This window comes from Eptesicus fuscus, chromosome 5 (genome assembly GCF_027574615.1).
Source record: "Eptesicus fuscus isolate TK198812 chromosome 5, DD_ASM_mEF_20220401, whole genome shotgun sequence".
NCBI lineage: Eukaryota > Metazoa > Chordata > Mammalia > Chiroptera > Vespertilionidae > Eptesicus > Eptesicus fuscus.
In genome coordinates, this window is record NC_072477.1 from 29,132,498 (window position 1) to 29,155,155 (window position 22,658).

Genomic DNA, 22,658 nt, shown 5'->3' on the forward strand with positions numbered 1-22,658 from the left:
TATCAGGAACCCTCCGTTACTGATGTTCTGATGACAAGTAAGATGCTAATTAGAAAATAACTCATATTCAACTCAGTTGGAGATGTTTGTTTCAAATGACTTTTTAAAAAATATAAATATATTATTGAATTTTTACAGAGAGGAAGAGAGAGGGATAGTTAGAAACATCGACGAGAGAGAAACATCGATCAGCTGCCTCCTGCACACCTCCTACTGGGGATGTGCCCACAACCAAGGCACATGCCCTTGACCAGAATCGAACCTGGGACCTTTCAGTCCGCAGGCCAACACTCTATCCACTGAGCCAAATCAGTTAGGGCTCAAATGACTTTTATTTGTGCCAAAACTAAATTGAAAACTGCTTACTAACACGATAGGTAGTGTTGCTCGTTGGGAGACTTGACTGAAGAGAGAGTTTAGGGAAGTTGGGTGGAGAGGTTTTGTGTGGAGGTATTTTCACTTGGTGAGGATGTCAAGGACAGAGCTTTGCGGTCTGGGATTCCTAATATTCAATACCAGGCCTGCTACTAGTTCTTATAGGGATCTTCTATTTTATTTTCTTTCCCAGAAGGTAGAACACATGCTATGAAATGCTCCACCAGACATGTAAAGGAGGCAACCTACAGAACATAGAAAGTGTTTTTATGAGGAGAAAAGTGATGTTCATGCAGAAAGCTTAAAGAGCATCAGAGCCCTGTCTTCTGAAGTGATTCTAAGATGGAATTACCAAACGGAAGTATTTGGAAGAGATAATCCGAAGTCCATTTTGGGTTTCACACTGATTCTTCTCTCCTTCGTTTACTGAATTCTACATCTTGTAAGACTAAATTTCAGAAACAGAGCCAGCTTTCCAACCCCAAAGATTCCTGTTACTCTCAAAAGCCGGATATGATAGAAAAGGGCACAAATTGGTTCCTGGGTGTGGTGGGGGAGAGAAAGGACACAACTCACAAAAGTGACAAGAGCTACAGTAAAAAAGGTTACCAACAAACCTGGTTTTTAGTTTTGGAAATGGAGGTGACAGTTACTCTAAGGGCAAGCAGTATGATTATTTAATTCAACGAAAACAAACAATGTCCAAACTAAGAGAATGGAAGAGTGTTCTTAGCAGCCTTGCAATGTGCACCAACTAAACTGGTTTCAGTGTGAAAATGGCTCGATGACTCTTTGAACTAAGACCAGGTTAGTTACCAGTTAACTATAAAACTCCTCTTTTTATCATAGATTTCCTACTATAAAGCTGACCACCACATCATCCAATGATGTAAAATTCTAGAAACTTTACAAAATTTCTTTTTAAAATTTATTTTTTGTTATCAAAGAGAATGGCCAGAAACATTGAGTACTAAAGAATCTGTTCATGGCATTGTTTTACAAAAGTTCCTAATGGAATGAGAATATTTTATTTCAATGTATCTCCTTCACTTATTAAAGATGAGGTGGATGAACTGATGTAATTACTTAAAAAAAAAAATTCCAGACAAGAACATCCATTCTCATTCTGAATCTGCTGACTGGAGTGAATTCAGTGGTTGCAACACTACCACCGGCTGAGAATCCACCTCCCCGCGGTGGGAAGCTGTTCAAGTCTTCTCATCAGGTCTCTCAGAGATAGGCACCATGTTTGAAGTCTCACACAAATGTCTGTGTCACTTAAATTACAATGTGGCAGTGTTTTTCTCATGGAGACATAATCTTGAAATAAGAAGCAAAGTCAAAAACCACCTGCTTGCATGTTATATGTGAGTACATTATTCGACTGTGCAGGGGTTTTGGGCATTGTAGCCCTTGTTAAAGAGAAATTCCACCAACAAAACATCTGTCAGTTCTCAGCTGCTCCTGATGCTGAGGGTGTCTACTCATTTAACCACGTGTTGTTAGGACAGGGCCTTCTTCATCTACTGTTTGGCTCAAATAGTTTGAACTGAGTTTAGTTGTCCTTCTCCTTCATCTTAAGCTTTATTTCTCGGCCTCAGGATATGTGGGGTACTGGACTGTCTCTATCTTCTCTTGGACTTTGTAGGAGGGATATAAGCCCGTCTTTCCCAGTTTCCTGTTGACACCTTTAGAATAGCCATCCCAGTGATTTCCAGCCACACCAATGATATCTCCAGGTTCCATGGGAATTTCATCTGCAGTTCGAGGCTGGTGAGGATAAATGGCAATCTGGTTGTGGGCATTTTGGCCCCCAAAATAGTAGATGTCATCCAAAGAATGGAAGTTTGCAGAGGCATCAGGATGCAGTGTTTGCATGATTTCATAAGCGACTCGACAGACCTTGGGAAATAATTTAAAAAAATTGTTAGTATATGTAAGATCCCCTTCAGAACAATCTAAAAGCCCTGAGCCAAAGAGACCAGAACTAGACTAGGACTAGAACTGAGAGAATGAGAAGTAGTGGATTCTAGTCACAAGTTTCCAGTCCATTTGCTCTCAAGTGATGGTATAGCATATATCATAAGTCATTCTTCATTCTGCGCTTGCATCTGTGGTTTCTTTGTTTTTTAACATAAAATATTACAATTAAGGTCTCTGGGAGAAAAAACATATAATGCAAAGTACTTTAAGAATATGAATCAGTTAATTTTAATAAACATTCACTAAGAACCACATAGTACTCCATGTTGGGCACTGGTGGTATAAAATGGTATAAAATGAGAAAGACATAGTTTGTGCCCTTGAAGACTTTAAGGTTAGGATTAGGGTTATAAATACTTTACAAAAATGCTGCTGCTCCCTTTCCTTCATTCAGTGTTAATCAATCACATACTCTTTTCTGCTAATTTGAACTTGACCTCAGGACTCTTTTCAATAGAAATTCACGTAATTACTGACAATCTATTAGCACTGGCAAGTGAGCGAAACGTATCTACCATTTCAATTCTAAAGAGTTTTAAGTGTGCTGTGTAGATAGTAGCATTCTAGCCTTTGGGGAAGATGCATATATCTGATGCATTTAAGGCTATTTAAAAGATTTCTGTCCAAAGAATAACTATCATGCCCACTGAATGGATGTCAGCTGAAATTCCACAACCTGAGCATCATTCCTTGAGCTTAATGATTGGTGATTAAGTTAAACTATAACTATCTTCATGGAAGTATAACATTTTAAGCAATTAATAAATACACTTATTATAGCACAAATAGGTTGCAGAAACTCTTCTAAGAATAGTGAAGAAATAAGAGAGAATGCTATCATTTTGCTTAGAAAATTCTTCCAATATACATTGTGGACAGAGAACTCAACTCATGTCAAATTTTCTTAAATCTCCAGTTGTAGTTATCTCAGTTAATGAGGTTTTATTGTCCCTGTACCAATAGACATAGAACTAGACACAGAGCCAGGACAATAACTTTCCATTCGAACCTGCTACTTCATCAACAAACTAATTTTATATTGGGAATGTCATGGTACAATTGAAAACACTGGTAGAATACTGAGACTATAACAAATAAGGCTAAAAAGATTTGGAACTTGAACTTTAAATTCAGCCAAAGGCCCACAGAGGACAAGCAAAATCAAGGAAAGACTCTGGAAAGGAAGAAACTAGAAAATTAAAACAAAGCAGCTCTAATAATAGCAAAGTACAATAACAATAATAGAGGCTAGTATTTACTGAGTTTTTGCTGTCAGATAGTATTTTTAGGTATTATCTAATTTAATCCCCTCAATAGCCCTATACAATTCTATCATGTTTATTTTACAGATGTCAAAGGTCAATTAAGAAATTTTCCCAAGGTTACACTATTATTAAGTGGTAGATTCAGGTTTTGAACACAGGCTGTCCGTGTATGCTAGTTAACTGCTAAGCATATTTTCTCCTGTAGACGCTGTTCTCCACGTTTGGACTGTAACACCAGGAAGATAAAACATAAGGCCAGGCTGGCCTTGGGCAAACCTGAGAGTCTTCTTTTCAGGGCCTGTCCAGGTACTCTTCAATCATCTTTAGCCAGAAATACATGACCTTGTATTGACTGACCTTGGGATGACCACAAGGCCCACTGTGGCAATGAACCCTAATGTACTTCCTCCTCTCCACTATTAAATATCCCAATCATAAAAACAACATTACCCCCAGTCCCATATCCTAGAAGCCTTCTTTTGGGAGAATAATCCTATTATCAGTTTATGTTCTGTATCAATAATTGTTGATAGGTTAGTCTACTGGATGACATGTATTTTCTTAAGCCAAAGTGATAACAAATGGTAGAAATTTCAGACACTGAGATGGAGCAATATAAGACCTTTTATCCTTCTCATATAGGTGATAATCATAGCAGCTGAGGTTAATGAGCACTGATAATGGTCCAGGTACTGTTTTAATAGTGTGCTTGCTTGCATCTTTTTCAACTCAAAAACTCACAAGAACCCTATAAGGTGGCTACTATTACTCACATTTTATAGATGAAGAAACTAAGCCACAGAAAGATTAAGTAAATTTCCAAAAAGTTAAAAAAAAAAAAGGCAAAGTAAAGAAAAAAGGAGCTAGTAATCAGCAGAGCTACAATTAGCACTCTCTCTGGCTCTCAACCACATACTAAACTGCCTTAGGATAAGAATCTAGAGCAGTGCCTGCCACATCGGCACTCAATAACTATCTGTTGAATGAATACTGTTCCATGCATAATGCCAGCCAGCAGTGGAGATGCAAGTCCACAAGGGGTACTTTAATCCTTAAGCTCCATATATAACATTCTGAGTAATTAAAATTTTTTCTCTATATTAACAGTGGGGCAATTTACTGCAAAAGCTAGAAGAATTACTATAATGTTGTTGTTTGCATTTAATCACTCTAGGCTTCCTCTCTGGGTCTTACAAGTCCAAATCATGTGGCAGGTAAATGAAAGCTTTCACCTGATCAGTACTTAGGTTTGATACCTGACAGATAGCATGATTGATGAGGCAAACCCTTTGGTTTGCAAAGCAGTGGCTGGCCACATTTTGTATCTTTTATTTCATTCTGTTTTGACATGGCATTATATCATTTTTAGAACACCAATAAGCACAAGGTAATGGGTAAGAACAAAAATCCTGATAAAGGATAAAACACAGATATGACTGTATTAAAAATAACAATTAAAAAGGAGAGAAAGGTCCATTAGTCTGAATTTTATCCCTGAGGAACAACTAGCCTAGTTTGCATGAGTCCCCAAAGCTTTCTCAGAGCAGCTGAGATATCCTTTTTTTTTTTTTTTTTTGTCAAAATAGACAAGGCCAAGAGAATCTCTAGTGTGCAAAGTAATATCTGTTCTTCTCCCACTGCACTTTCCAAAATCAAATTCAGGTGTAGTGAGGCCAGTTATGCTACATGTGGACTTGGAATTAGACAATGAGAGTGTCACAAGAATGCTTTTAAGTGTCACAAAGGGAAGTGTCAAAGCGGGAAAATAAGTAATTTTGTCCTATGGTGATTTTAATGCTGGAAGAAGGAAAGCAAAGCATCAAGCACCTCCCTTGAATCTCCGGGCCTACCGACACGTAAAGCTGGTAATATTCAAACACGTATATATTTATTGAATTTTATTTTTATTTATTTTTTAAATATAATTTTATTGATTTCAGAGAGGAAGGGAAAGAGAGATAGAAGCATCAATGATGAGAATTACTGATTGGCTGCCTCCTGCATGCTCCCTACTGGGGATCGAGCCTGCAACCGGGCATGTGCTCTGACAAGGAATTAAACAGTGACCTCCTGGTTCATAGATTGACACTCAACCACTGAACCACACCAGCCGGGCTATATTCATTGGATTTTAGAGCTTTATGACTAGAGCGGTGGTTCTCAACAAGGGCGATTTTGCCCCTACAGGACATTGGGTAATGTCTGGAGACACTTTTGATTGTTACAGCTTGAGGTGGGAGTGCTACTGGCCAGGGATGCTGTTAAGTATCCTAAAATGCACAGGACAGTGCCTCACGACAACTTTTCTGGCCCCAAATGCCAATGGTGCCCAGGCATAGAAACCCTTGACGAAAGGAACAAACCTTAGGCAGGCCCACAGAGGAGGTGGTACATAGAATGATTTACACTTTCTAAGAATACCCATTCAAAAATGTGTGGAGGTTGGTACTAGTTATTTGCACCTGTTGCCCAGGTAGACACACAGTCAGACTGTCAAAACAGTTGAGAGAGACCAAGAATAGAAAAGGGAGTTTCTCAAAGACAGGATCGTGACCCTAATTGGGGAGAAACATCAGCAGTGGATGCTTCATGGGAACCTGAGGGCCAAGGAAGTTTTTCTCCTGACTAGGATTGCTGCCTATGTGACTCCTGTGCTGTGTAGCTGCTTTTTGGGTAATAAGTTGTATTCCTCTTCCATATTGAAGAAGCTCGTATAGCCTTGGCTGTGGTAGGCATCTTTCCAACAATCATATCACCATCCCACTGTGACAATGTGCATTGTCACACAATAGAAAACTGTCCATTTATTTATATTTGCATGAAAATGATGTGGATTTCCTCTTCACATTTTCTCCTCTCAACTTCATCTAAGCTTTTAGGCATATATTATTCTTACATGATTTATATTTCTTGGTAGTTATTTCATGTGAGTATTTGTATCTTCATCTCCTTTGGAATCCCCTCTACACCTAGTATAAATCTGAGCACAAATGGTTGTTTTGCAGATTTTGAATGAACTACCCAGTAATATGCACATAAATGAAAGAGCAGAATAAAATCCACAATAAATATTGCTATGGTGATATTCCACTGGGAAATATGAGCTGCTTGTACCACTCATAAAAACAGATACACCTAACCCATAACACATAGTTATCTACAACAATTACTCTCAAAACATGATTCTAATATGGTATTGCTTAAATTTAATGTACAGTTTCTTGCTTGGTAGAAATGTAATAAGATTTGAAGAGGAATTATATTTACTCTTTCTTATGTTCTATAAAGCAATTGAGACAAAATGCTGGGCATTTAAGCCTCTCAGTATCAGTGCATCGATAGTAGAAATGGGTGGATTCTGGTTAAATATTGACTGTGTGCAAAATCAGAAAATATTAAGCAAGCTTAATTACCTGCTGTTTCTGTTTAATGCTGTGAACAAGCCGAGCACTTTAAACAACTCTAGTAGCTGGCTTCAATGGAGATGTATTCAACCGTTGCTTGCAAACAACTAAATATTCAGTGCACCTAAACAGCTATGCTTTGGGGGAATCTTCTCATGCTTTCACAAAAATTATAATTTGCAAATATTAGAAAAATTTCATCAGAATCATGATAACTAACATTTAAAAAAGCCCTAGCCAGTTTCACTCAGTGGATAGAGTATCAACCTGTGGACTGAAGGGTCCTAGGTTCGATTCCTGTCTAGAGCACATACCTCAGTTGCAGGCTCGTCCCTGGCCCTGGTTGGAGCATGGGAGGCAACCAATCGATATGTCTCTCTCACATCCATGCTTCTCTCTCTGTCTCTCCTCTCCCCTCCCTTCCACTCTCTCTGAAAATCAATGAAAAAATGTCCTCGGTTGAGGATTAACAAACAAACAAGGAAACAATAACTTCCTGACCCTAATATGACCAAAAAGTACTGGCCTCTTAAAAATACCCTACTATCACTTACCTGGGATGAAAAAGTACACACTAGGAAGTCTGCCTGGGAGAGAAAGTGTATATCCAGAATCACACCCCTAAGTGAATTTTCCGTGTATCGATTGTGTAGTCCAGCTGACCAAGAGATAGAGTTATCACTAATAAATTCATAACTGGGGTACCTGAAAAAGAAATAAATTGATACATAGTCACTGAAATCACAGTATTCTATCAGGAGGTAGTATCCTATCAGCAGGAGGCAGACCTCCTTTGACTAAGAGTTCCTCTCTTTCTAACAGTAAAGAGAGCTTTAAAATGATAACATTCAAGAGAGTAGTTAATGAAGCTTCTTTGAATCCACTAGTGGGACAGAAACCACTCTGGAGTACCCTGCATGTTAAATGTCATTGGCATACCATAAAAAATACACACTGATGTATCAAAATGTCCCTTCTCAATTCATGAAAGAGTTGAAAACAGAAGGTTCCTATTTTCTTTGTAATGAGTGAGCTCTATGAGGTCTTACAAGCTGCTTTCATAGTTGGTCACTGAACTTTTCCTTTAGAATATAAATATCATGATTAAATTTCATTAAAAATTTTAATTTAGAATTGGCGATAATTCAGACTTATCCTCTAACCACCATCCTTGAAGCACCATCTTAACCAATAACAATAATGTAAACCATTCTAATACATTTAAGACGGCAAATTTCTTATAGATGTCCACCCAAGTAACATTTTAGTAGTCTTGAGATAGGATATTTAAAACAGGATGTCTTTAAAAAGTCTACCATATGTTCAAATGACTCTAGTCTGAATTAGAGGTGTAATTATACTCTAGTATAGAATGAATACATTTTCTCAGTGCCTGAGGTAGATTTTCAGAGTTAAAATGCAAACTTTGAGAAGTTACATGAAAAGGAGATAATAATTATACCTACTTCATATATTTCGTAAGCATTAAGTAAATACTCTAAGCAATATAAACTATTTAGAAGAGTATCTGGCATGTAGCAAATGCTCAATACATATTGCTTGTGACTGTTAAACATTTTCCCCAGACATCCATCTGGTTTTATTCCTTACTTCCTTTAGATCTCTGCTCAAATATAGCCTTATTAGTATGAACTTTGGCAACTGGTATCCCTTTTACCTGCTTAATTTTTCTCCACGGCTCTTATTATCATTGCACATAACATATACACTGCTTATTTACTGCCTATATCCATTCATTCCCCACCTCCACCATCCCTAACTGAAGAGAGGCATTTCATCTATTTCATTCACTCTATTATTCTTGGCACCTATAAGACAATCTGGGATGTAATAGAGGATCACTAAGTATTTGTTGAAAAATAATAATTCTTATTTATAAATCCTGAAACATTATGAGTCACTTTACTGTCTGTCTCCACACAGTATTCCCCCCAAATTGGGACTAAGCCTAATTTTTATTTGCATCACAGCACGTAGCATTCCACACAACACTGTGAATAAATACACGAACAAGGGAATGCTATCTGTGCCTGGGACTTTTTCCTAATCCCTTAACAGCTGCTTTGGATTTCACAGCCACCACGAAGCTCTCTCTCTCATTGCCTCTAACAACGACTGTGAAGGTAAAGTCTCTGAGCACTGTTTCAGACTGGTGTTCAGTGTTTGGATCCATTTGGCCTCATTATTTTTGACATTTTGCCCTCCTCAGCTCCAAATCAGGGAGATGAAGGAACTGTCACATTTATTCTAAAAAGAAAACAACCAAAAAGACTTTTAATGTTATTCCTGCAAAGCTGCATACCCCAGCATGGGGCAGAAACAGCGATAAATAAACATGAAAAGGCTGAAGGGTGGAGGAGAGGATGAATTGCCAAAGCACACCAGCAAAGGTTTTATCCTTGAATAAAGACCGATTTTGTCAGCATGGTTTGGGTGCTCAGTGAAACAAAAGAGTGATCCTTTCACTGAGAAGGGACACTAACATTAATGCCCTTCTTAACTTAAAGATCCCTCCCTGGAACCAAACCAAAAGGGTGCCTAAGTTCCTCAGGCCTTATCTCTATATGTAAACCACTTGATGAAGGATACTGAGAGTGGAAAAACAAACAAAGAAACACAGAGAAAAATTGGAGGGAGAGTTTGCATCTCCAATAATGAGCATGGAACTTTCTGTACAAACATGTTTCTTTTTTGTCTCTTGCTCACAAGCATGTCAGCAGAGCAATTCTTCCATTGTGAAGTTGCAGAGGTTGTCAAGGAAAAATATTTTTTTCTTCTTCTACCTCATAAAAATTTATTTTTACATCACCAACAAAGGGCTAACATCAAATTTTCTTTTCTGAACTCTTTCTCCAGACAGAAGAAGATACTGCTCTTCATGACTCAGAAAATAAAACGATTTTTGAAGAGAAAAATATGCATAAAAGGCTACTACGTTTATCCCATCCTATATAATCCTATATAATAAAAGGGTAATATGCAAATTGACCCTAAAGGCGGAATGACCAGGTAAGACCGGTTACTATGACGTGCACTGACCACCAGGGGGCAAACGCTCAACTCAGGAGCTGCCCCTTGGTGTTCAGTGCACTTCCACAGGGGGAGCGCTTGCCAGAAGCCGGCTCATGGCTGGCCAGCACAGCGGTGGTGGCAGGAGCCTCTCCCGCCTCCATGGCAGCGCTAAGATCCCCTGAGGGCTCCCGGGCTGCCAGAGGGATATCTGACTGCCAGCTTAGGCCCAATCCCCCAGGGAGAGGGCCTAAGCCAGCAGGTGGACATCCCCTGAGGGGTCCTGGACTGTGAGAGGATGCAGGTTGGGCTGAGGGACCCCCTCCCAAGTGCACGAATTTTCGTGCAATGGGCCTCTAGTAATAGAATATGAAGAAATCTGCTGCCTAGACTGTAAGGGGAAAAGGAGTTACTAGCTGCTGACCACAAAAAGAAAATTCAAGTTTTACTACTGCCATAATCTAAGTACTGCCAACTGTAATACAGTACAAGGGTTGTTTGGTGTAAAAATATAATGTGGTGTTATGGATCAAAGCTGTAGATTCGCAGATACTTCTATCTAAATACGTCCGAGTCCAGAAATGTAGCTTAAGGAAATAATGAGGATAATTTTAGGTACATATCCTAACATTATTTATAAGATTAAAAAACTATGAATAACCTAATTATCCAATATTAGGGGAATGGTCAAGTAAGCAATGGAATATCCATAGAGTCGCTATGTAGTTATTAAAAAAGATATTTATAATGATTTTTTAGTGACTTGAGAAAATTGATCTATTGCTGTATTAATAAAAAATGATTTTAAATTACATAGGTTGTAATTAACTACTAAAATAGTGTAACTATGTACATGACTGAAGGGAATATGTCAAAATTGAAGCAGTTACTATCACTGAGTAATGGGATTGTGGGCATTATTTTTTCCTTGCTTGTATAATTACCAACTTCCATATTTTCTAGTGAGCATGAATTATTTTGTTAATCAAGGAAAAAATAAAAAAAAAGCTTATAATGTATTTGAGAACAAATAAAAGAGTAGATAAAATTAATTTTTTAATATTTTTTTCAACTAAGCTGTAAATTCAGTGTGGTATTTTAAAATAAAGGAGTATGGTGAACAATTTCTACTTCTCTCTAACAGGTTTAGATATCAAATTGGAAAATTACTTGTGAAAACTTTCTATTGTGTTTTGTGCCCAAACATTCCTTTAATCCCTTATTCTTATGTAAGAATTATAATTATATAACTTGGCTTATACTTGGCTGGTGAATTTCTTGATTCTTGTTTATAAGTGTGTGTGTGTGTGTGTGTGTGTGTGTGTGTGTGTGTGTGTGTAGTCAATAGAGACTTAAGAAAAAAAAGCAATTTACATCAGGTTAATCTGAATTCTTAGGAGGTAGAAATAAGATTTAAATTATTATCTAATGATTTGGAGAAACACCTGCATTATAGTCCTCATTCTAAATTTGTTTTTCTTTCCAACCCCAATTTGTGACATAAAAAAGGGACTGAGAAATAAATTAATTAAATAGTCAAATAGCTTCAATGATTAATAAAATGCTTTCAGACTGATGGAACTGAAGTAAACATAATTCAGAATCATCCCAGAATGTTTGTTATCTGAGCAGAGCCAAGACTACAGGTTTCTTCTCCCCATTCCCTACTTCCACATTTATTTAGTGCATTCCATATTTATTGGTAGTAAATAAAGGCCAACTCTAGGTTCATCCAGATCCTATAATAAATTCCCAATTAGGATCAGTGCTTTATGTGTTTTCTTAACACCCAATGTTAATTCTGTAATAGCACTACTCATTCTATAGAGCAATTGTCTGTTCCCCACCTAGACTGGAAATTCCTTGAGAGTGCCTTGCTTAGCATGGATGCCCAGCACCTAGCACAGTGCCTGAAATCTAGACAAGTTCAATAAATGAAGGTTACTCTTCAATACATATTAGTAATCCTTCTCCTGAACTTACAAAACTTACCTTTTGATTCTTTGTTTCTTTAATATAACTTCCAAATTCCAGAAATTTTTATAAAATGAAAACTTATATCTTATTTATGTTTTCAGTTGCCTGTAATTGTTAGTGAAAATATGAGAGCAAAAAGGCCAAGTACCTGTGTGTTTTATTGGTAAAGGTTGGTTAGTGTGATGGACTGAATATTTGTGTTCCCCCAGAATTCATGTTTAAGCCCTAACCCCCAGTGTGGATGGTATCTGGAGATAGGGTCTTTGAGAGGTAATTGGGGTTAAATAAGGGCATTAGGGTGGAATCCTCATAATGGAATTAGTGCCTTATTTTATAAGAAGAGACACCAGAAAGTTTGCTGTTTCTTCTAAGCACACAAAGAAGTCATGTGAGGTCACAGAGAGATGACACTGCCTACAAGCCAAGAGGCTTCGGAATGAAATGTAACTTTGCTGGCACCTCACAATTGTTTTGATGATATTAACAAGTTACACAAGTGCACAGTTGTTGAATTTAAAAACCCCAATAGTCAGTAATAGTATAACAAGAATCACAAATCATGGGAATTAAAGATTCCTTTCAACTGAAAAGAGCCCCACTCTAGAATCACTACTTCATCTAACTTACTTTGTTTTTGCCTCCTTTAATAAAGAAGGGTCATCCGTGGCCAAATACACTCTTTTTTTATCCACTTGCATCCTGCGAGCGAGAAGCTGAAAATGTTCTTCAACATGCACCATGTACTCCTCAATGGGATGGAAGGCAGCTTCTGTTCCCACCTTGTCTGTGCGTCTGACATGGACTCTGGAGGCAGAGGGACAAAGTCAGATTCTGCTGCTAATACTCTGACCCACTGGGTGCTCTTAGGGTACTCAACTTTACATCCCTATTCATGGTGGCATTATGAACATTTAAACCTGTCTTCCTTTCATTTTTTGCCATTGAAAAAATAAAATAAATATTAAAAAATTCAAACCCATATATCTTAAATATATTTGTATGTTAACATAATACAAGGGGAATTTTAAAAAGTAGGTAAAGTCTTTAAAGAGTGCTTTCTTATAGAGAAAGTAACTGGTATATCAGGAATAAGTGGGAGATTCCAGAGTTCTATTCCATACTAGGCAACAAAATGCCAATTAGCCTTCCAGAAAAAAACTGGATATAACAAGATATTTGACAACAGTTTTTCTTATAGAACATTAAATGTATTAAACATTTTCATGCCAAGTTTTCTTTTTCTTCATTTTACCCTGTTGGTCACTCTGTAACTGCCAACTTGTAGAATTTAAAGTTGCCTGAAGAAAACACAGACTTTGCATGCATTGTTCCTATGGCACAGTCAAAGCAGGCAAACCTTTGAAGGCTCCTTACTATTTTTAAGTTCATAGAGCTGTTCCAGCCCTTTTATTGTAGGCATAATGAATTTCCTTTTCCTGTCTTTCACACTCTATCAAACACAAGCAGATACTGATCTAGCTTATTTGTTCTATTTTAGAAAAGCTCCAAAATTATAAAATTGGGGACACGGAGGTTTACACCATTTGCACTAAAGACTACATTGACTTCCACAGTATTCTCTTCCCATCTTATTGCTTTCAAAGCGATTTTAATGAAAATAAGAACAATAGTAACCATAGCTTGTTTTCATAAATTACAACTCTCCTGAAATTTGCCTTTTCTGTATTCCTCCTCTCCCCAAATTATTACACCACTATTCATATGTGGGAAAAGGGAAAAAGGAGACTTGTTTCCCTTTAGGTCAAGCAAAGGCCACCTTTTATTATGAATCTGGGTGAGGGTTTGATTTCATTCAAGTTACTCTGGCATCTTCATGGCTATTCTTTCCTTTGCCTTCCAGGCTACAGTCCAGATGTGAATACTATATTATATGAACACTTCTATCATCTTTTCCTTCCCTCATCCTTCTTAATCACTGCTTCTCTCAGAAAATTGGAATTGTTCACTGTGCTCCAAAGAGACGAAGAGAGACAAAAAGAACAATTCCATTAAATTTCAGTGAAAATTTTCACGAGAAGAAACACTATTTGATACTAATTTCACCTTGTACTTTCTTTAGCTTTTTAAAAAAATATGTTTTTAATTATTTCAGAGAGAAAGGAAGAGGGAGAGATAGAAACATCAATGATGAGAGAGAATCATTGATCCGCTGCCTTATATATAGCCCCTACTGGGGATTGAGCCCACAACCTGAGCATGTGCCATGACCGGGATCGAAAGATGATCTCCTGGTTCATAGGTCCACACTCAACCACTAAACCACACCAGCTGGACTCTTTAGCTTTAACATTTGGAATAGGGGCCAGTAACTTCTGTATGTATGAAAACTAACACAAGGGAAGGAGGGGTGGGAGTTATGAAAATAAAAACAAAAACAAAGGAGAGATGTAACAGAAAGAAGAATCAAAGGCAGCGGAGTGTCTGAGGCAGTGGCAGAGTACTACACTAGCAATCTTCTCAATTCGCCCAGTCCTCCTGAAATTAGGCCTGGACCAATATTTTGATGGAGGACCATAATGAAATATCTACGGAAGAATCGGAATGTTAGACCTGTGAAGGATAGAAGTCATTTCATTTAATGTAACTCTTTCACCTGACAGTTAAGGAAACTGATGCTTCTGAAGACATTCTGGTGAGCACATATAACATTAGGCATTTTGCCCTAGCCAGCTTAGCTCAGTGGATAGAGCATTAGCCTGCAGACTGAAGGGTCCCAGGTTCGATTCCGGCCAAGGGCACATGCTTGGGTTGCAGGCTCAATCCCCAGTAAGGGGCATGCAGGAGCAGCCAATCACTGATCTCTCATCATTGATGTTTCTATCTCTCTCCCTTTCTCCCTTCCTCTCTGAATTCAATAAAGAAATATTAAAAAAAAAAAAAAAGACATAAGGCATTTCAACCCAGTCTTCACAAAAGTAAAAGTTATTTGTGTACCTGACTGATTTTCACTATTAGATATCAAGCTCTTTTATTTATTCACAATTCAACAAACAAAATGAATAAATGATAGGTAGACACAAAAATGTTTAGTATTATGTTAGTAAAAACAAGTATCATCTAATTTAGTGTTTTGTTTAAAACAAATGAGGAAAGGGTAACAATTAATGAAGGCCCATAATGAGCAAGTAAGTTGCCTAAAGTCACATAAATTTGTTAGTGGTGGACGCTAGATGGGACCCCAGATTCCTAAGTCCTAGTGCACTCCTCTCTCATTACAGCATACCACCTCACTTGCAAATAACTTAGTTGTCTGTGCTACTTCAATTTTCTACACTTGGCCAACTCTCCATCTGGTGGATGGTCCATGGAAAATTAATAAGGGTTGCTTTCTGGTATGTAAAACTACAGGATAGCCAAAGTTAAGAAGGTTCTGGAACTTTCGGCAGAGATTTTCTTTCCTCACCTCTGAAATAATTATCTCTGCCCACTTCACAGGACTGTGTTACAGGATCAATGAGGTAATGTAGTTGGAAGTATTCTGATAATTTAAGTATTACAGTGTTATCTTTCTCCATCTTTAAGATCCAGTTCAAACACTGCAGCTGTGAAGTCTTTCCTGATCCAGACGCAAGTATGTTTCCCTTCCCTGACCTCTTTTAAGGCTTTTAATACTTCTCTTGTGGTATTTATCATGTTCTACCCCATATAATGTCAGTTATGTAAGTCTCTTATCCCACAGGCTAAAATGAACCAGAAGGAGCCATTTGGAAAAAATTAATCGCTGTCCCCCACAGTAGCAGGTATTCAATACATGCTTTGCAAATAAGTGAGTGAATCAGCAATATATACTAATAAAAGGGTAATATGCTAATTAGACAGGGTCAACCGGACATCTTCCGGTCATCGGGTCCTCCTTCCAGACAAAGCCATGGTGGCAGGAGCCAAGGCAGAGGCAGTTAAGGGCAATCAGGCTGGCAGGGGAGGGCAGTTAGGGGCGATCAGGCCAGCAGGCAAAGGGAGTAGGGGCGATCAGGCAGACAGGCAGGCGGGTGAGCGGTTAGGAGCCAACAGTCCCAGATTGTGAGAGGGATGTCTGACTGCTGGGATCATCCCTCGAGGGGTCCCGGGTTGGAGAGGGTGCAGACCAGGCTGAGGGAAAACACCCCCACCTGCACAAATTTCATGCACTGGGCCTCTAGTGTATTAATATTAATCAATAGCTTACTTTATCACAAACAGCATAAGCAACAGAATGCCATAGTCTAGTCTACAAGTCTATTTTCAGTATTAGTCTCTCTGAAAGGTGATAATATTTTACAGTGCATTTTTTTCCCCACAGAACCAAAATCCTCTTTTAATCCTAATATTATCAAATTCATCATTTTAAGGGCAGGTATTTTAAGTATAGTAGGTACTCTGTTTTTACAGATAGAAAAATCAAAACCCAATACTACTATTAGGTAACTTGGCCCAGAAATAGAGAAAAGTCAGGACTATTACCCATGCCACCTAACTCCCAGTCCAGTATTCTTTCCATTGTGCAAAGAACATTTTCCATAGTGTGAAGTCTGGCATCAGGACCCAGGAAAACTCCTTTTCCCATAACTTTTTATTTGCGTGTATAGGAGCGCACACTTGTCAGCAAATGCTCTTTTAGATATTTCTTACTCCCAGGATTTCCTAATATATCTCCCGTAACATAAGCACCATACTGAATACATATATACATTGTAACTTCCAAGTGGGTCAAGATTCATTTTAAATAATAATTTTAGCATTACTTTACAGTACAAATGATATCCTTGTTCTCAAAATAGCTTCCAGGACAGAACATCAAAAAAGCAAAATAATCACCCGTGGCAATTAATGAAGCCTAAGAATAAGGTGCAATCGGAAAGCTATATATGTGACAGCTTCATCTCATGGCCTGTTGGGGTACGACACGATCATGTATAATATCCAAAATACTCCCAATAAAATGACATCTTGCTGGTTTCCCCTGGAGAGACAACTAAATTCTGAAATATGGGCTTAATACATTTGTCAAGTAAATAAATAAAACAAGGGTGACAAAGTATGATGACTCAGCCATTCTAAGTAAACAAAGGAAGACTAATCTCCCTGGGGCCTCAGGTGAACTTTAGAACCCGTTTTTGAGTGGAGCAATGAAAACTAAACTATAGATTGTGAAGTTCCTAATATATGGTAAAGGTATATATACCTGCTACTCCATATCACTTTATGAGGAACAAATCAGATTCTCACCCAATAACTGGATGTTTGAAGCCAAGCTTCTTGGTGGCCTCTTCTATCTCCTTTTCCAGCCAAGGTTGTGGGCGGATCAAGTATTTGACAAACTGCGACACCCACCACACTGCAGGGTCACCATGAACTCGAACAAGTCGATCCGCAAGGTCTTCTGGTACAGCCAGGGGTAAATATGGAGGACGAGGATGAAGACTGTCCACAATGGGGAGCTCGACCACCTGAACATTTTTGTCCTTTATTTCACCTGAAAGAATATCAAAACATCATCATCACCACACTGTACTGTTCATACAACTACTGCCATTTAACAAGAACTCACTTTGGGTGCTTTCATCTTCATAGCATCCCTAGAGAAGTATAATTTTCATTTTACCAAGGAAGTTAAGTAACTTGCCCAACCTATTAGTACTAAAGTGGCAGAGCTCAAGTTCACATTTGGGTTGGTGTGCCTCTCAAGTCCATAGCTTTTCTTTTCTATCATAATATGCTGCCAAAGCAACACCTCCACACCAGATAAGGATGGTATCCAGAACTCAAAGCAGCTCATCAGAGAATGACCATATTGCCAGTGGACACAGCCACCCAGGCCAAGTCCTGTTCTTTGTAATTATTGTTGTGTGTTTTTTAAATTAGACATAAAGTATTCTCAAAACTTGCAGCTTGTCATTATAGCAAATGGCTCTTGCACTACTTTCATGACAGAGCAAATGATTCTGAAGATACCTTATACAATTATAAACCAAGGATCTATATCTTTTTAAGAAAAAAATTAGATTATTCTAAAGTCTTTTTTTTCTTTGGCCAAAATAGGCCTATTATATATTCAAGATTATGATAACAATAGAATCTGTGTTTACCTGGATATTGATATAAAGTTACAATAGAGATTAGATACTAATTTTTGTAGATGGTGATTAGTTTCAGAATCCAACTTCTAAATGTCATTAATATTACTGTTCTATCAATATTATAATGAATGAGAAGAACCAAAATGTGATAGCCAGCATTCCTAAAGTTTAATTTACATATTAAAGATCACATAGTAATAACTAGAAGACACAAAGATACCAGGCAGAGAGATTTCATAAATATAAAATGTACTGAATTAAATTTTCATTAACAAAAAGTATTAACCTGAACATATAAGATAACTCAAGTTAAGATTTTGTCATCCTATCTAATAAAAGAGTAATATGCAAATTAACCATCACTCCGCTACACCCACAAGCCACGCCCACCAACCAATCAGGAGTGAGTATGCAAATTAACCCAACCAAGATGGCTGTGGCCACGGAGCGAGCAGGAGGCTTGGGTTTCCCCGGCAATGGAGGAAGCCAAGCTTCCCGCACACCCTAGCTGGCCCACACCTCCATTCAAGGCTACAAAGTTTCAATTATAGAAGATAAATAAATCCCAACAAAAATGGTGGCAGCCACAGAGCTGGAGAAAGCAGGAGGCTTGGGTTGCCCCTGGCGATGGAGGAAGCCAAACTCCTGCAGCCCTGGCCTGCCTTGGCCTCTGCTACAAAGTTTCAATTATAGAAGATAAATAAATCCCAACAAAAATGGCTGCAGCCACGGAGCAAGCAGGAGGCTTGGCTCCGCTCAAGGCTACAAAGTTTCAATTATAGAAGATAAATAAATCCCAGATACCAGGGCCTCCGCTTGGGTCACTGGGGGGCGTGGCTGGTCTGCAAACCACCACAGGACCCTCGCCCAGGCCACCCCAAGGGAACCCCACCCTGATCCAGGACACCCTTCAGGGCAAACCAGCCAGCCCCCACCCATGCACCAGGCCCCTATCCTATCTAGTAAAAGAGTAATATGCAAATTGACCATCATTCCAACACACAAGATGGCTGCCACCATGTGGTCAATGATGGCTGCCCCCATGTGGACACAAGATGGCTGCCACAAGATGGCCAGCAGGGGAGGGCAGTTGGGAGGGACCAGGCCTGCAAGGGAGGGCAGTTGGGGACGATCAAGCCTGCAGGGGAGGGCAGTTAGGGGTGACCAGGCCGGCAGAGGAGGGAAGTTGGGGGCAACCAGGCCTGCAGGGGAGGGCAGTTAGGGGCAAACAGTCTGGCAGGGGAGCAGTTAGGCATCAATAAGGCTGGCAGGGGAGTGGTGAGGGGGTGATCAGGCTGGCAGGCAGAAGCCGTTAGGGGCAATCAGGAAGGCAGGCAGGCAAGCAGTTGAGAGCCAGCAGTCCTGGATTGTGAGAGGGATGTCCGACTGCCCATTTAGGCCCGATCCTACTGGGAGGCAAGAACGATTTTCGTGCACCGGGCCTCTAGTCTACACTAATAAAAGAAAAATATTGAAATTGACCATACCTCCGCAACACCCACCAGCCAATCAGGAGTATGCAAATTAACCCAACAAAGATGGCGGGTTAATTTGCATACACAGGCAAGGAACAAAGACTGAAGGCTTCAGCCTGAGTGAAGACTGAAGACGACTGAAGAATGAAGAGGCTTGGCTTCTCTGCTGCAGCCGGAGCGAAGGCCTGGGTCCCAGGTGCCAGAGGAAAACCGGTGCTGGCAGCCAGGGGAAGGAAGGCCTATTGCACGAATCTTCGTGCAACGGGCCTCTAGTTATGTATAATGAATTAGAATCACAGTTAATCACTAAACCATTAAAGAATGTATTTGTAGAGACTAATCCTAGAATACATTTAAAATGTATTCACCAGAATGAATACACAGTCCTGAAATTCTGTTTTTCTGCATTATGCAGAATGTTTACATGATCTGGGAATACATTACATGATCTGGGAATGAAATCACTCAAACCAACTATATAGTTATTAGAAAGTCAGTGATATAACTAAGAATTAAAAACGTTTGGCTAATATTCTGATATGTAAAACTCATTTCAGGATTCTTAGAACAAAGCCCTTGAAACATGACATTTGCTGCAAGAAAAAATGGCAATAAATAAATTTACCATCAGTATGGCAGTTCACCTAGAGTGCCAGTTAAGAAAAAGTTGGGCAACCTTATTATATGGGAAACTGTAACTAAGCGTGTGTGGGGAAAGAGTGAGCCACATTTTCAATTAAACTCTAATAGTCTCTCTAAGGCCAGGAAAATCGGGGTGCTTTCCCTGATGTGGAGATAAGAGAGTAATACATGAATCAGAAAAAATGAGGAAGGGAGAAAGGTAGTTCTTTTTATATAAAAAAAAAAAAAAAGGAAGACCCTAGCCTCTCATATATGATCATAAACAAAAGCAAAATTAGTAGGGCAACCTTCCTTTTGTGATTTTCTTCTCAGTAAAGTTAAATTGCTCTTACATGACTGCCCCAGGCATCATTTCCTTACAGATAGCCTTATTGACAGCTTTCAGAAAGAAATGAAAACTATGCCTAGACCTTCAAGACAAAGAATTTAGTTAATTTTATTTTATTCTTTGTTCACTCATTTGTTCAAATATTTGTTGAACACTACTATGTGGCAAACACTATACTAGGCAGAGTATACAGTGATGACTCTTTCTTGCCTCCATGATTTCCTGCTCAAAAATCTCACCCAGAACTAGAATGCTTTCAAACATCATCACCAAAAATCATACTATCAAAAAGATATCAATTCACTGCTTAGTAAAATATTAAGAGAAAAGGGTATTTATATATATAAATAAAAATACAGGCATAGTATCAAAGTTCAGCTTCCTCAATAATGTTATGTTCCAAAATGAAAGTAAATAACAGTACATTTTCTGTTAGAACGTCCCTTCTTTTACTTAGTTTACCACATAGCGTTTTTTATCTACTGAAATACACAACCAAAACAATTTAAATTGGGAATAGATCCTAGAGATAATCTTATTCAGTACTTCCTAAATTTTAGTCATTTATGTACCACCTTTATAGTTTTTATCATATCCATATATCATTTGCACTGTTTAATGTTTTAAAAATTCACTTTTTAAAACTTAAATGAACTTATTTTATAGATGGTAACTATAAATATAACTTCATTGAAAACAAAACCATGTCATTATTTAATATATTTTATTGATTTTTCACAGAGAGGAAGAGAGAGGGATAGAGAGTTAGAAACATCGATGAGAGAGAAACATCGATCAGCTGCCTCTTGCACACCCCCTACTGGGGATGTGCCCGCAACCAAGGTACATGCCCTTGACCGGAATCGAACCTGGGACCTTTCAGTCCACAGGCCGACGCTCTATCCACTGAGCCAAACCGGTTTCGGCAAAACCATGTCATTAAATATATACTATTGCTTATTAAAGGGCACGGTGCTCAAGCCAGATTTCTATTTTAAAAAAGGAGACTGTTAGTGAGATTTTAAGGGGTAATAATTGCTTTTCTCCTTACATTTCCTATAAGTCTAAACCTAAATGAGACATGAAGAGAGGAATAAAATGGCAATCAAAATGTATCAACCTGATTACCAATAGGATGAATTAGAGAATGTAGGTTTTTTATTTTCCTTTTCTTTCTATTTATGGTCTCATAGGTTTCCTAATAGTTCCTACCAAGTCCTAAGCAGAGTTTGTCAACCAAGCCCTACTTCACACTGGAGGAGGAGGAATATGTGTTCTGAGAATGGGTCACGCCATGAGAGAAGCCAGTCACATTTGGCGCCTCTGCCCAAGCTCACCAGTTGTATAGCACGTTACTTCCACTGCAAGTGGAAGGGAAATGAGGCAGTCACAAAGAGCAAACAAGCACTTCTGTACTTCCCCTTCTAAGGAATGGAATTTACTTCCCACATATGGAAACTCATGTGAAATGAAGGATTTACAGTGCCTCTCCCCATCCACCTCTGTCCCCAACCCCAAACAATTATCCAGCGTTAAAGAACTATTACACATATCATGATACCAAATTGAGACTTTGTCTTGGACATAATCAATAAGACTGAGAAAGGGATAACTTTCTCAACTGTGATTCAATATTTTTTTAGTACTTTATCAGGAAACTGCCTGAAATTATCTCACGTGCCACCTAAAATAATCTGTAGTAATCTGTTATAAGTTTCAGAGTTTGGAAAACATAGATTTATTTAAACTCCCTCATTTTACACAGGAAATAGACGAAGTGGCTAAATGAACTTCTCAAAGATAATACTAGTACAGCTAATAAATGGGCTAGGATCAGACGCTGGAGCTAACTTCATTACTTACATTACATTCTGCTTTCTGGAACCTACACACACACACACACACACACACACACACACACACACACACACACAGTTGTCATAAATCATATAATATTATATATGTATTTTTAAAATCACTTAAGTATGGCCCCTTTGATCAATCAAGAGTGCCCTGCATTCTCATAAGACTTTACTGTTAAAAAAAGTACTATATCAAACTTCCAGCGAGAGAATGTTTTATATGTATAAGACATGCATAAG

The 22,658-nt window shown here is 38.5% G+C and overlaps 1 protein-coding gene across 2 annotated transcripts in view; it reads right to left on the reverse strand.

Annotated features, from left to right (window-relative positions):
• Positions 1-1,295: 1,295 nt before the first annotated feature.
• Positions 1,296-22,658, reverse strand: part of FUT8 (fucosyltransferase 8) — a 214,005-nt gene continuing 192,642 nt past the window's right edge. The window contains exons 9-12 of one of the 2 annotated variants that reach the window (XM_028141569.2): positions 17,261-17,507; positions 12,662-12,838; positions 7,582-7,732; positions 1,296-2,277 (exon numbers count right to left, since the gene is read on the reverse strand). In XM_028141569.2, coding sequence (XP_027997370.1) covers positions 1,960-2,277; positions 7,582-7,732; positions 12,662-12,838; positions 17,261-17,507 — 893 coding nt within the window. In that variant the 3' untranslated portion in view covers positions 1,296-1,959. The remainder of the gene's footprint in view (positions 2,278-7,581; positions 7,733-12,661; positions 12,839-17,260; positions 17,508-22,658) is intronic. The other variant, XM_028141574.2, reaches the window with a different exon arrangement.